Consider the following 14,524-nt stretch of genomic DNA (forward strand, 5'->3'; position numbering starts at 1 on the left):
AGTTATGAACAATTTAATTTCAGGTGTAGACAATAACTTTACAAAACAATCTCTTTCTTTAATTTCCTATTATCACTGTAAAGCTGCTTTGTTAAAAGCGGTATATAAATGAAGGTGACTTGACAGAATATTCTAATTGAAGATAGTTAAGTTCACATCAGCAACATGAATTCATCAACTAACCGTTCAGAAACGTCCTGTTGCTTCTACACATCACTCTTCTCGAGTCTCTCCATCATTGTCCGACTCCAGTCTAAACTAAACACAGAACAGTTTCTGACATTTTAGTGCTTGTCTGTGTGAGGGAATCGGAGCTGCTAACACACACACACACACACACACACACACACACGAAGCTCTGCCCTCTGTGCCGGGAGCAGCAGCTCATTTGCATTTAAAGGGACACACGAAACGACGCTTTTACTGTCCCTCAAAAAGGGACAATTTAAACATGATGTAAAAAATGATCTGTGGGGTATTTTGAGCTAAAACTTCACACACACTCTGGGGACATCAGAGACTTATTGTACATCTTGTGAAAAGGGGCATTACACCACCGCTTTAAGTCTTTCAAGCCCAGGATTGAGAATCCAAAGTTTATCAGTTATGAACCAAATTCAGATCATTTGTGTTAATGTTGCATAGCTAATCAATTATGAAACAAATTCAAATCTCAATAGTGTCAATGTTGGAGTTCATCAATTAATTATTAAACAAATTCAAGTCAGTTCAATAGTGTCAATGTTGGAGTTCATCAATTATTAAACAAATTCAAGTCAGTTCAATAGTGTCAATGTTGAATAGTTAATCAATTATGAAAGGAATTCAATAGTGTCAATGTTGCAAACTACTGGATAGGAGACTCAAACTGTGCAGTAAAGCAGCTTTACAGAATACAATAGTGTCATTCCATGTTTCAATTCAAATAACTGTTAAATGTTGCAAAGCTCAATTATCAAACAACTTCTGTTGAGCTGCTGTATTTCTTAAACTAAATCTGGTTCATAATTGAACACAGGGACGGACTGACAATCTGTGCGTTCTGGAAAAGTCCAGAACGGCCGTACAACAACGAGGGCCGTCGGCACAAAAAAAAGTCTAATAAAGCAATATGAACAGCCAACAGCAGGGGCAATATACGATCACTTATATGCTACGTAAAAAACAAGAACTGGGGAAGAAGAGTCGGCCTATAGCCACTGACAGAAAGTTAGTTTTATAAGGCTGTACTTTTAAATTTGCTTAGGCCTACATTATATTTGAATAGTTAAGTTATAGTATAACAGTGGTCTCCAACATGGTGCCTGTGAGTTGCCCGCTAAACACGTTCTATAAATAGCCCCAACTTGCCGTCGGATTTCCAGACTTCGAATAAATGGTATCATTTTGTGACCCTTTCAACTAAACGTTTCAATTTGAACTTTTGCCTCTACAAAATTACCCAACTCTCTTTGATTATACGCTGTCATTTGCGTTGCGTATGAGAAACATCAAATGGCAAACGCTCAAAAAGCGGAACAAAACTTGTTTGATCTGATCAGCGCATTGTCAGCTCGGCCCAAATAACAGCGATCGCGGCCAAAGCAGCTGTGCGGGCTGATCTCGATCACGCCAACATTATTACACAGCTGCGCGATCCACTGTGAAGCAGTTCAATTCAGCGCAGAATTCTCTATCTCTATTATAAACTCACAAATGACTATGTGATTTAAGCTTGTTAAAAGCCAGATGAAACAGTGCTGATATAATTATTCTCAACATATTGACGCAAAAAAACAGGCGAAACATTGTTCCGAGAACAAACCAGTTAGAAGACATTTCACACCACAACTTATGAATTAACTTTAGTAAAACAACCTTTTTTGGCAGAAATGTGCCTGTATTCATAAAATGCTGTTATATTAATATAGTCATGTATAGCCTAAATTTATGAAATGTAATGCAGTAATGTTTTGTTTAGAAGTTATGGCAGTTTATTTAGGCCTATTTTTTTTTTTTTTCATTTATATTTATTTATTTTTTCATTTATATTTATACTAAATGTTTGGGCTACTGTTTTTGATAACACATACAATAGGTTTATAGAAAATCAACAACAAAATCAATAAATATTTTCATAATTTTTCAGGAATTTTTTTTTTTTAAACGCTTGTAAGTCTGAACCAGAATATCAGGATATTTTATTATTTCCCATATGATGGTGAAAAGTAAAACAGCTTCACCATGTTATATGTGTAATAAATATTGGAGTATAACAAATAAAAAGATTATTTCTAGATTCTAGATTATTTTATCCCTTGAGGTAGCCCTCACACACAAAAAGGTTGGAAACCCCTGGTATATAGTAACTATATGTTTTATAATTACAAGTTTGTGTAATTTGGGGTTTCTATAGCCAGTGACATTTCATTATTTGTATTTTATGGCATTGTACATTTTTTGTTTTTATTTAATAAACAACCCCAATTATCATCATTGGTTTTGAGATGTTACTTGCTGTGAATACCTTGTCTGATAGGCTACAGTATTGTGGCATATAGTATCAGGACATCCTGGCTAGTGTCTGTCGCACAGGGCTATGGCGAATGGCCGGATGATGGGCCTATTTGGGAGAAAGTCCAGGGCTGTTTTTTAGCCCCAGTCCGTCCCTGATTGAACATTGACATGGTTATTGAACTGAATGACACTATTGTCTTTTAGAGCCTTTTCACAGCAGAATGGAAGACAATAGTGCCAGTATTCAGTTAATCATTGAAACAATTTAGTTTTATTAGTGCTCAATTATGAACCAAATTCAGCTTCAGCTGTAAGCAGCTCTACAGAAGACCGTGTCGATCAGCTCAACTCTGGTTCTCATCTGAGTGTCAGTGCAGTTCAATCATTACAGGTCTTTAAAATTCCAGGCTTTAGAAGTCTGATGCATTAGATTAGGTATATAGGCCTATATATTAAGACAAAAAGCTAGATATTGTATAAACATTTTTATTAATACTGTTGAGATTAAAGTGCTAAAAACATGAGTCCTCTCAGTCAGAAGTCCTGGGACTCGGCCTGTTTGCTGGTGTTCGGGTCTCGGGCTGCTTTGGTCTTCTTGGGCAGTAGTTGGGCCTGGATGTTGGGCAGAACTCCTCCCTCAGAGATCGTGACTCCGCCCAGCAGCGCGTTCAGCTCCTCGTCGTTGCGCACCGCTAGCTGGATGTGACGCGGCGCGATGCGCAGCTTCTTGTTGTCACGGCACGCGTTGCCCGCGAGCTCCAGCACCTCCGCGCACAGGTACTCGATGACCGCGGCCAGATACACCGACGCTCCGGAGCCGATGCGCGACGCGTAGTTTCCCTTCCGCAGGAGACGCGCGATGCGGCCCACCGGGAACTGGAGCCCCGCGCGGGAGGAGCGCGACACGGACGTCTTGGGTTTCGCTGCGGTTACGAGCTTCTTACCGCGGCCAGACATGATGAGCTGATCTAGAAGAGACAAACCATCGGTTAACCGGAACTCTGGTCGAGTACCCGAAGATTTACAAGTAGGCAAATGAGTGAAGTTGAATGACAAGAAGCGGAGTGCCAGTGAAGGGATCAATTTATCTGAACAACGCTGATCTAAAGTCAAGTACCTGAAGATTTACAAGTAGACTAGTCAAGTTGCAAAGTAGGAAAGCAATTTAAGTTTATGACAGAAAGAGTCATGATTAGAAACTGAATTTGACAATAACCAAAGTGATCAATTCATGATTCATCTGAACTAAAAAACAAACTCTGATCGAGTACCTGAAGAGTCACGTGGAGATTTACAAGTAGTCAAGATGCAAAGTAGGCCTAGTAAGATAGCTTAAGTTTATGACCGAAATAGTGACGATTCGAAATTGCATTTGACAATAAGTGCCAGTGAAGTGATCGAATCATCTGAACAACGCTGATCTAAAACACTAAGAGTATCTGAAAAAAGTAGATTTTTACAAGTTGCAAATGAGTACAGCAACTATTAAAGTGTGATAATTCTGATTTAAAAAGAAACAATAGAAAATGTAAATTTACCTGTTTAACACAAACAAGGAACAAGCCGTAAAGCTGTTTAACTCACATCTGAGAATTTTGTCTTTTATACTGGAGCTTAATTGGGATTCATTGAAATTCACCTGTGCCAATTAAAGACTGCTGTCCAATCAGCTGTTAGAATTCATTATATTGTAAACGATCAATTAGAGGGAGTTTTTCACATTTCAACACTTGGTAAACTTTAAGTTAAATAAATTGTAGAATGCAGTCATTTTAAAAAGCTATTTGCTTACAATAAACTTGTTTGTATTGCTAATATTTCAGTTGCTTATAACAATATTGATTGACTAAAGTATCTTGAATTTGGTGTATATAAAGTTACTTACTAAAGTTGTACTTACTTACACAGCACTAAATGGTTTAGCTCCGCAGTGCTTGAGCGAGCTCTTAACGCATTATAGTCCTTCACGTCTATTGCGATCTCAAAACTCCGGCCAGTTGATAATACCTAGAATATCTAAATCGACTGCTGGCGGTAGATCCTTCTCCTATTTAGCACCAAAACTTTGGAACAGTCTTCCTAACATTGTCCGGGAAGCAGACACACTCTGTCAGTTCAAAGCTAGACTAAAGACACATCTCTTTGACCTAGCATACACATAACACATTATAGACTTCTATAATTCAATGTTAGGCTGCATAGATCAGGTCAGCCGGAACCGGGAACACTTCCATGAATCCTGATGTACTCGTTACATCATAAGAAGAATGGCGTCTACGCTAATATTAGTCTCTCTGTTTATCCCGAGGTTTACCGCAGTCTGCCGGATCCAGATCTGATGAAGGACCCGCGCTTGGACACGTCGACAGCGCAGTCCTGAAGTGTCCACTAGTCTCTCCCCTGTGAAGGCCTCCCTCCCTTTCCCAGATAAAGCGTTGTCGGAATGATTCCGGTTTGCATGGCTATGTGGAAGCGATACAAATTCAGTATTATACATTTTAAGGCCAGACAAGTAGTTTGTTGAGGGTTGGTTTGTAGGGAAGGACTACACGCCTGCGCACATATATTCAAACGCACATCCCTATAGACTGAACTCGTAATACACGTGCGCCATCAGCGTTCTCACAGGTTCGCGTTTTTGAAGTTTGCGCAGAGAGAACTGAAGAGTTTTCTGTGAGAACGGTGTCGTGTTAGCGGCCCCTAACTTAATAACTAATGACTGTTGTGACATATGAATCAATCAAAACTAACTTCATCTGGACAATAACTTTATTCTAGAGCTGCTGTAAAGCCTAAACAATCTCTGTTACTGTAATCTCCTGTTATCACTGTAAAGCTGCTGTGGAACTCTATATTGATAAAGCGCTGTATAGATGAAGGAGACTCGACTACTGATTCAGCCGAAGCTTGTATACAAATGAAGAACATCACAAGCAAATGACCAATACAGGTGTAAACTAGATGAGCAGACAACACTGAAATAACTCGACTAGTCTGGATCAGTGCGAGTTCAACAGAAGTTCAACACAAACATGTTCTTTTGAAGGTTTCACGAGGTCAGTGAATCAGCGCTGAGGCCACAAGCATGAAAGGACCTGAAAACCACAGACATGAGATAGTTTTGATCTCAGAGACTTTAAGTTACAGCACTTTATACAGTACAGACTGACTCCAAACAGCTTCAACAGAATCAATTCTGCACTTCACATATTAAACTGTTGTCTATTAAATCTGAATTAGAGTCATAATTCAGATCAGTGTTGATTCAATTCAGTATGGCAATGTTGCAAATTTCAGTTATGAACAATTTAATTTCAGGTGTAGACAATAACTTTACAAAACAATCTCTTTCTTTAATTTCCTATTATCACTGTAAAGCTGCTTTGTTAAAAGCGGTATATAAATGAAGGTGACTTGACAGAATATTCTAATTGAAGATAGTTAAGTCCACATCAGCAACATGAATTCATCAACTAACCGTTCAGAAACGTCCTGTTGCTTCTACACATCACTCTTCTCGAGTCTCTCCATCATTGTCCGACTCCAGTCTAAACTAAACACAGAACAGTTTCTGACATTTTAGTGCTTGTCTGTGTGAGGGAATCGGAGCTGCTAACACACACACACACACACACACACACAAAGCTCTGCCCTCTGTGCCGGGAGCAGCAGCTCATTTGCATTTAAAGGGACACACGAAACAACGCTTTTACTGTCCCTCAAAAAAGGACAATTTTAACATGTAAAAAATGATCTGTGGGGTATTTTGAGCTAAAACTTCACACACACTCTGGGGACATCAGAGACTTATTGTACATCTTGTGAAAAGGGCTTATACCACCGCTTTAAGTCTTTCAAGCCCAGGATTGAGAATCCAAAGTTCATCAGTTATGAAACAAATTCAAATCAGTTCAAGTGTAAATGTTACATAGCTAATCAATTATAAAAGGAATTCAATTCAGTTCCATAGTGTCAATGTTGCAAATGTTCATCAATTATGAAAGGAATTCAATTCAGTTTAATCGTGTCAGTGATGAAAAGTACATAAATTATAAATGGAATTCAATTCACTTAAATAGTGTCACGGTCAATCAATTCTGAAATAAATTCAATACAATAGTGTCAATGTTTCAAAATTTATCAAGTATACAAATTCAGTTCATTAGTGTCCATGTTGCAAAGTTCATTAATTATGAAAGAACTTCAATAGTGTCAATGTTGCAAACTACTGGCTATGAGACTCGCAGCTTTACAGAACACAATAGTGTCATTACATGTTTCAATTCTGTTAAATTATTCAAAGCTCAATTATTAAACTACTTCTGTTGAGCTGCTTTATTCTTAAACTAAATCTGGTTCATAATTGGACATTGACATCGTTATTGAACTGAATGAAACATGTTTTTAGAGCCTTTTCACAGCAGAATGGAAGACAACAGTGCCAGTATTCAGTTAATCATTGAACCAATTTAGTTTTATTAGTGCTCAATTATGAACCAAATTCAACTTCAGAAGAGTGAGAAGACTGTCGATCAGCTCAACTCTGGTTCTCATCTGAGTGTCAGTGCAGTTCAAGCAATATTACAGGTCTTTAAAATTCCAGGCTTTAGAAGTAGCATTAGATTAGTTATATAGGCCTATATATTAAAACGAAACCAGATATTGTATAAACACATTTGTATTAATACGGTTGAGATTAAAGTGCTAAAAACATGAGTCCTCTCAGTCAGAAGTCCTGGGACTCGGCCTGTTTGCTGGTGTTCGGGTCTCGGGCTGCTTTGGTCTTCTTGGGCAGTAGTTGGGCCTGGATGTTGGGCAGAACTCCTCCCTCAGAGATCGTGACTCCGCCCAGCAGCGCGTTCAGCTCCTCGTCGTTGCGCACCGCTAGCTGGATGTGACGCGGCGCGATGCGTAGCTTCTTGTTGTCACGGCACGCGTTGCCCGCGAGCTCCAGCACCTCCGCGCACAGGTACTCGATGACCGCGGCCAGATACACCGACGCTCCGGAGCCGATGCGCGACGCGTAGTTTCCCTTCCGCAGGAGACGCGCGACGCGGCCCACCGGGAACTGGAGCCCCGCGCGGGAGGAGCGCGACACGGACGTCTTGGGTTTCGCTGCGGTTACGAGCTTCTTACCGCGGCCAGACATGATGAGCAGATCTAGAAGAGACAAACCATCGGTTAATCGGAACTCTGGTCGAGTACCCGAAAGTAGGCAAAGGAGTGAAGTCGAGTGACAAGAAGCAGAGTGCCAGTGAAGGGATCAATTTATCTGAACAACGCTGATCTAAAGTCGAGTACCTGAAGATTTACAAGTAGACTAGTCAAGTTGCAAAGTAGGAAAGCAATTTAAGTTTATGACAGAAAGAGTCATGATTAGAAACTGAATTTGACAACCAAAGTGATCAATTCATGATTCATCTGAACGAAAAACTCTGATCAGTACCTGAAGAGTCACGTGGAGATTTACAAGTTGTGAAGATGCATAGTAAACGTAAAGTAACAAGTTTATGACAGAAAGTGACAATTAGAAGTTGCACTTGACAATAAGTGCCAGTGAAGTGATGAAGTTCTGAACACTAATCGATCTGAATAAAGAAGATTTTTACAAGTTGAAAATGAGAACTATTAAAGTGTGACAAATCTGATTTCTAAAAGACAATTAGCACAAAGGAACAAGCAGTAAAGCGGTTTAATTCACATCTGAGAATTTAAAAGTAGCCAAGTTGTAAATGAGTAAAGCAACTTAAGTTTATGACAGAAAGAGTCATGATTAGAAGTTGAATTTAACAATAAGCAAAGTGATTGATTCATCTGAACAATGCTGACATAAAACAAAGTTGAGTACTTGAACAATCACACAGATTTTCACTATAGTCATACTACAAATAAGTGAAGTTTTCTTAACAAATAAAATCTGATTTAACACACGACAAACTCACCTGTTTAACAGGAACAAACAATAAAGCTGTTTAACTCACATCTGAGAATTTTGTCTTTTATACTGGAGCTTAATTGGGATTAATCGAAAGTCACCTGTGCCAATTAAAGACTGCTGGCCAATCAGCTGTTAGAATTCATTCTATTGTAAACGATCAATTAGAGGGAGTTTTTATGAGCGCATTTTTAAAACTTAAGTTAAATGAATTGTAGAATGCAGTCATTTAAAAAAGCTTTTTGCTTATAATAAGCTTGTTTATATAATAATATCTGAATTCCTTATGACAATATTGATTACATGCATTTGGTATCATGCATTTTTTGTAATTTAACATTTTTGGTAATAATAATGATAATAATTTATTATAATAATCATTTCTATTTTATTTTAGTTTTTTAAGTCGACTAAAGTGAAAAATGTATTTGTAGGCTATAATTTTTCATGATGTTCTATAATGCCTTTATGCTTTAACGTTGAGTAGTTTTAGTGAGATATTAAAATATGAATAGGAGGTTAAAGGTTTGATCAGGTGCAGCAAGAGAATCGATGCTTCCTTTCATAATTCATGTTTGTGCTGTAAGCACGTGTTGTGTTCACATGACTATTTTGATCATGTGACCATTTGTTGTGGAGCTCACTCGTATAATCAAATGAATCGTGGTCGGTGTTTGTGATCAGTGACTCTGTGATCATATGAATCATTTGTGTTCGATGCTCACACAGTGACTCTTTGGTAAAATAAATCATTAGTGTTCAGTGTTTATAGTGACTCTGTGGTCATATGAATCAATTGTGTTCGATGCTCACACAGTGACTCTGTGGTCATATGAATCATTAGTGTTCAGTGTTTACAGTGACTCTGTGGTCATATGAATCATAGTGTTTACAGTGACTCTGTGGTCATATAATCCTGGTGGTGTTGTGTCGCAGCGGTCAGTCATGTGTCGCGCGTTGCTCGCGGTGTTTCTGACGCTCGTCTTGGCTCGTTATTGTGATTCGGTGTCGGTTCCTCCGCATGAGGAGGTGGCTCGGATGGCTCGGTTCGTGGTCCACAAGTGTGACTGGGCTTCGATGGCCACGATCTCCACCCATGACCCCGTGAAGGGACAGCCGTTCTCCAACGCGTTCTCCATCAGCGACGGGCCCGTGGGCAACGGAACCGGGACCCCGTACATGTACCTGACCCACATGGAGATCTCCGTGCAGGACCTGCAGGTACAGACACGGCCATCAGTGTGGTCAATAACCGCTGACACGTCTCACACATGACTCAAATACAGTTACAGCACCCTTACCAGCATTTACCATGGTTTTACTGTAGTAACCCTAACTGTGGGAAGTAGACCCCAGCAAGCAATAGCCGTCATTTCACCGGTTAATAGACCAGATAGTCTACACTCACCAATTATATTAATATATTAATAGACCATATTACTATATTAATATACATAGTCCGACTATGAGCAACACACTTCTAGTCAAAATAACCTTAAATTTGGTATGTCGTTTTTTGCCAAATAAATTGCTAGAATTTACAAGGTGTGGTTTCATTTCGTCACTCATTTCATTTCTTTGTTATGTAATTTATGACTAGTCTGTGCTTGGGTTATGGTTATACGGCCCAAACTGTGCCTTGTCTTAGACTGCATCCGGGCTGTGTTTGGACGGACGTCTTTTAAACGTAAAATGTATTGCTGGTCCTGGGTGGGTATGTTGTCTTAAATGTTGTACATAACATCATAATAAATTATAAATGAACAACCCTTCAGATTCAGAATATAGATATGAATAGAACTGGAAAGTTTGGTGAGTGTAAAGTTGCTGAAGTGGAGATTTATGACTCAAATCTACAGATGCAAATAGATAAAGTGCACAAAAATAAACACTTAAATGTGTTTTGGATGTTTTCTTTCCGCTCGTCTGAAAGAAGAAGACGACTTATGAAAGCAAATAGAGCTCTAAACTGAGCAGAGCATGAAACACTGGTCAGACTGGTCATTGAATTAGTGCACTCAATAACGTCCACAATGGTTTCGGACACACAAATGGCTGTTCCCTCAAATATTGCCCTATTTAAAGTTTTTTGGCTTTTAGTATGAATATGTTAACCTTACTGTTGTCTATAAGCTAGTGTGCTCCAAAAAAGTGACAAAAGTCGCATTTAGAAGACCAAACCCAACGTTGAAAATGAAAATCAAGTTTATGTCAGAATCCAATGTCAGATTGACGTTGATCTCCAACGTTGGACAGACGTTGTATTGTGGTTGAAAATGAAAATCGGGTTGACGTCAGAAACCAACATCAGTCGGGTTCTGACGTCAACTCGACTTTTATTTTTTTTCAATCAATAGGCCTATCCATCATCAATCAGATGCAGGGTTCTGACGTCAACCCGACTTTCATTTCCAACCAAAATGCAACCCCTGCAACCAAAATCATCCACTGACTGATGTTACTTTCTACTCAAGGACCTTGACAGAATTGTAGTGGAGTAAAAAGTACGATATTTGTCTTTCAAATGTAGTGAAGTTAAAGTAAAAAGTTTCCAGAAAAAATAATACTCAAGTAAAGTACAGATACTCAAAAAGTGTACTTAAGTACAGTACTCAAGTAAATGTACTTTGTTACTGTCCACCTCTGACACTGGTCTAGCCTGTAGAGAGACACGTTAAACTGCAAAGAATGATGATAAAAATAACGGTCTTAGAAGTGAACTCGATCTGTGGGGAGAAACTATGGAAGCTTGTTTCCGCCACAAAATAAAACATTTTAAAAGATAATTGCGACTTTTTATCTCGCAATTGCGACCTTATTTCTCAGAATTATGACTTTTTATCTCGCAATTTTGACTTTATTTCTCACAATTCTGACTTCATATTTTGCAATTCTGAGAAAAAAAGTCAGAATTGTGAGATAAAAAGTTGCAATTATTATAATTTATTTATTATTCAGTGACGGAAACTGCACTAGTCTAGCGCTGTGAGGCTTTAGGGTCAGCGTGAGTCAGCGAGAGTTTATCAGCGTTCAGCAGAACTCATGAAGTCAACAACATCAACACACACACACTGCACAACTTCATATCACGATCTTATAACGCTATCATGATCCTCTCAGTTATGAGACGTGCTGTTCAGAAGATCCAGACTGGAACAAGCCTCTTTAAAACACAGCATTAAACAATCAGTTAATAGTCATTAAACCCGGAGTTAAACTTTAAAACACCGCATTCACTGTATGAATGTAATATTGATTCAAACAAAAAAAGGCAAAATAATAAGCAACACAACACACAGTGTTCCTCGGAAGGGTTGTGTTCCCGTATACTGCCTATCCGGAGTTATCCCGTTCATAAAGCTGACCGTGTGTGTCACGCGTTACAAGTAACTTGAGTTATGTAATCAGATTACTTTTAAAAGTTACTAGTAAAGTAACGCATTACTTTTAAATTTACAACAAAATATCGGAGTTACTTTTTCAAATAAGCATCGAGTGCTGATGAAGTGTGTGTGCGTGTGTGTGTGTGTGTGTGTGTGTGTGTGTCTCAGGTGAATCCGCAGGCGTCTCTCTCCGTGTCTCTGGCTCAGACACACTACTGTAAGAACCACGGCTTCGACCCGCAGAGTCCTCTGTGTGCTCACATCATCCTCTCGGGCTCCGTGATCCAGGTCAGAGGTCACGCTCTTCTTCCTCCTCTTCCTCATCTTCCTCTTCCTCCTCTTCCTCTTCTCCTCTCCCCCTGTTCCTCTTCCTCCCCCTCTTCCTCCTCCTCTTCCTCCTCCTCCTCTTCTTCCTCTCCTCCTCTTCCTCCTCCCCCTCTTCCTCCTCCTCCTCTCCCCCTCTTCCTCCTCCTCCTCTCCCCCTCTTCCTCTCCCCCTCTTCCTCTTCCTCTCCTCCTCTTCCTCCTCCTCCTCTTCTTCCTCTTCCTCCTCCTCCTCTTCCTCTCCTCCTCTTCCTCTTCCTCCTCTTCCTCTCCTGCTCTTCCTCTCCCCCTCCTCTTCCTCTCCTGCTCTTCCTCTCCCCCTCCTCTTCCTCCTCCTCCTCTTCTTCCTCTTCCTCCTCCTCCTCTTCCTCTCCTCCTCTTCCTCTTCCTCCTCTTCCTCTCCTGCTCTTCCTCTCCCCCTCCTCTTCCTCTCCTGCTCTTCCTCTCCCCCTCCTCTTCCTCCTCTTCAGCTTCCTCTCTCCTCTTCCTCTCCCCCTCTTCCTCTTCCTCCTCTTCCTCCTCCTCCTCCTGTTTCTTCTCTTCCTCTCCTCCTCTTCCTCCTCCTCGTCCTCCTCCTCCTCTTCCCCATCCTCTCCTCCTCTTCCTCTTCCTCCTTTTCCTCTCCTCCTCTTCCTCCTCCTCCTCTTCCTCCTCTTCCTCTCCTCCTCTCCCCCTCTTCCTCTTCCTCCCCCTCTTCCTCCTCCTCTTCTTCCTCTCCTCCTCTTCCTCCTCCTCCTCTTCCTCCTCCCCCCCTTCCTCCTCTCCCCCTCTTCCTCCTCTTCCTCTCCCCCTCTTCCTCTCCTCCTCTTCCTCCTCCTCCTCTTCTTCCTCTCCTCCTCTTCCTCTTCCTCCTCTTCCTCTTCCTCCTCTTCCTCTCCTCCTCTTCCTCTTCCTCCTCCTCCTCTCCTCCTCTTCCTCCTCTTCCTCTCCTCCTCTTCCTCCTCCTCCTCTTCTTCCTCTTCCTCCTCTTCCTCTCCTCCTCTTCCTCTTCCTCTTCCTCCTCTTCCTCTCCTCCTCTTCCTCCTCCTCCTCTTCCTCTTCCTCCTCTTCCTCTCCTCCTCTTCCTCTTCCTCTTCCTCTCGCTCTGGTGAGATTATCCCTCTTTCCCGTCTGACTCCCGCCTGAAGCCCAGTGTGTGTGTGTTTCAGGTGCCGGACAGTGAGGTGTGTGTGGCTAAAGCGGCTCTGTTCGACAGACACCCTGAGATGAAGGACTGGCCCGTGGACCACAGCTGGTTCTTCGCCCGCTTCAACATCTCCCAGGTCTGGGTTCTCGATTACTTCGGTGGAGTGAAGACCGTGAGCCCTGAGGAATATTACAGAGCCGCTCCGTAACGCACACACTCCGGTGAGTGTGACACCAGTGCTACACACACACACACAGACACACTCTCTCACACACACAGATACACTCTCTCACACACACAGATACACTCTCTCACACAAACACACACACAGATACACTCTCTCTCACACACACACACACACACACACACACACACGAGACGAGACGAGTAGCCAAATGATAATTGTTATTATTATTAAATGATGATTATTGTATGTGCATCTGTTATCAGTCTGAAACAGACACTGTGCTAAATGTCATCTGATCACATGACCTGTGTGTGTGTGTGTGTGTGTGTGTGTTTCTGCAGGAAGTGACATGCGGTGAACTTGAACTGGATTAGAACGTTTCAGAAGAGACTCGGATTAATGAATGACTCTCAGGTTGATGCTGTTTGAATCTTTCAGTGGTGTGTGTGTGTGTGCGTGTGTGTGTGTGTGTGTATGATTGTGTGTCAGTGTGAGTGTGTGCGCAGTGGTGTATGAGTGTGTGTGTGTGAGACTTTACATGTCTAATGATCGTTTCTCTAGAACATTAATGGAACATGATGTGGAAATCTACATTTTTAAAGCATTTTGTAAAATGCTTAAGAATAACTTTTGCAGTTTGCACATGCTTTTAATTTTAATATTTGCAGATTTTTACAAAATGCAAATTCAGCGACCTTTGACCCCTGACCTCTGTTGTACGAAATATGAATGTCACAAGATGTTTTTTGCAATTAGGCTCTTTTTACTATATTTACATTTTTGCTATATTTAATAATCAAAATTAATAATCGCAGACGTTCAGTCAAACGTTATTTACTCAGTGATTATTTCCAATGCTGATGTATATTTTTAAAGAGTGTGTGACTGTAATAATACAGTGTGTGTGCGGTGAAATAAAGATGATCTTACAGGCGTTTCTGTTTCAGGCTTATTTTACTTCATTAAATCAAAAAAAAAAAAGAAAAAGATTTGATACTTAATTTTTGTTAAATAAAATCGTTAAATAAAATAAAATATAAAAATCTTAAACTTATTTTGTTTCCGAGTTTAACT

General features: G+C 40.5%; 2 protein-coding genes across 3 annotated transcripts; one reads left to right on the plus strand and one right to left on the minus strand.

The window, feature by feature from the left end:
* Positions 1–2,994: 2,994 nt before the first annotated feature.
* On the minus strand, positions 2,995–8,457 carry h2af1al (H2A histone family member 1a like). 2 transcript variants are annotated; one of them, XM_084105656.1, is made up of 3 exons: positions 8,439–8,457; positions 7,478–7,656; positions 2,995–3,459 (listed from the first exon to the last, which is right to left on the minus strand). In XM_084105656.1, exons 2-3 carry the CDS (start codon positions 7,643–7,645, stop codon positions 3,031–3,033), a joined length of 597 nt encoding a protein of 198 aa, XP_083961782.1. In that variant the 5' UTR covers positions 7,646–7,656; positions 8,439–8,457; the 3' UTR covers positions 2,995–3,030. The 2 variants fall into 2 exon arrangements, with proteins under 2 accessions (XP_083961782.1, XP_083961783.1); XM_084105657.1 differs by lacking the exons at positions 7,478–7,656; positions 8,439–8,457 and adding an exon at positions 4,035–4,074 and having other exon boundaries at positions 2,995–3,464.
* A 683-nt stretch (positions 8,458–9,140) lies between these two features.
* Positions 9,141–14,385, plus strand: creg1 (cellular repressor of E1A-stimulated genes 1). Its single transcript, XM_084105658.1, has 4 exons — positions 9,141–9,652; positions 11,983–12,102; positions 13,286–13,484; positions 13,792–14,385. The coding sequence occupies exons 1-3, from the start codon at positions 9,377–9,379 to the stop codon at positions 13,469–13,471; spliced, it is 582 nt and encodes a 193-aa protein (XP_083961784.1). The 5' UTR covers positions 9,141–9,376; the 3' UTR covers positions 13,472–13,484; positions 13,792–14,385.
* Positions 14,386–14,524: the final 139 nt, after the last annotated feature.

Source organism: Abramis brama, assembly GCF_963993115.1.
Source record: "Abramis brama genome assembly, chromosome: 2".
Lineage (NCBI taxonomy): Eukaryota > Metazoa > Chordata > Actinopteri > Cypriniformes > Leuciscidae > Abramis > Abramis brama.

What these genes read in the sequence shown, in the direction of transcription:
- h2af1al (XM_084105656.1), bottom strand. Translation starts at nt 7,645, where the DNA reads ATGTCTGGCCGCGGTAAGAAGCTCGTAACCGCAGCGAAACCCAAGACG. An exon ending in CGTCGGTGTATCTGGCCGCG is followed by an intron (nt 3,460 to 7,477) that starts GTCATCGAGTAC and finishes CTTCTAGATCAG; the next exon opens with CTCATCATGTCTGGCCGCGG.
- creg1 (XM_084105658.1), top strand. Translation starts at nt 9,377, where the DNA reads ATGTGTCGCGCGTTGCTCGCGGTGTTTCTGACGCTCGTCTTGGCTCGT. An exon ending in TCTCCGTGCAGGACCTGCAG is followed by an intron (nt 9,653 to 11,982) that starts GTACAGACACGG and finishes TGTGTGTCTCAG; the next exon opens with GTGAATCCGCAGGCGTCTCT. An exon ending in TCTCGGGCTCCGTGATCCAG is followed by an intron (nt 12,103 to 13,285) that starts GTCAGAGGTCAC and finishes TGTGTGTTTCAG; the next exon opens with GTGCCGGACAGTGAGGTGTG.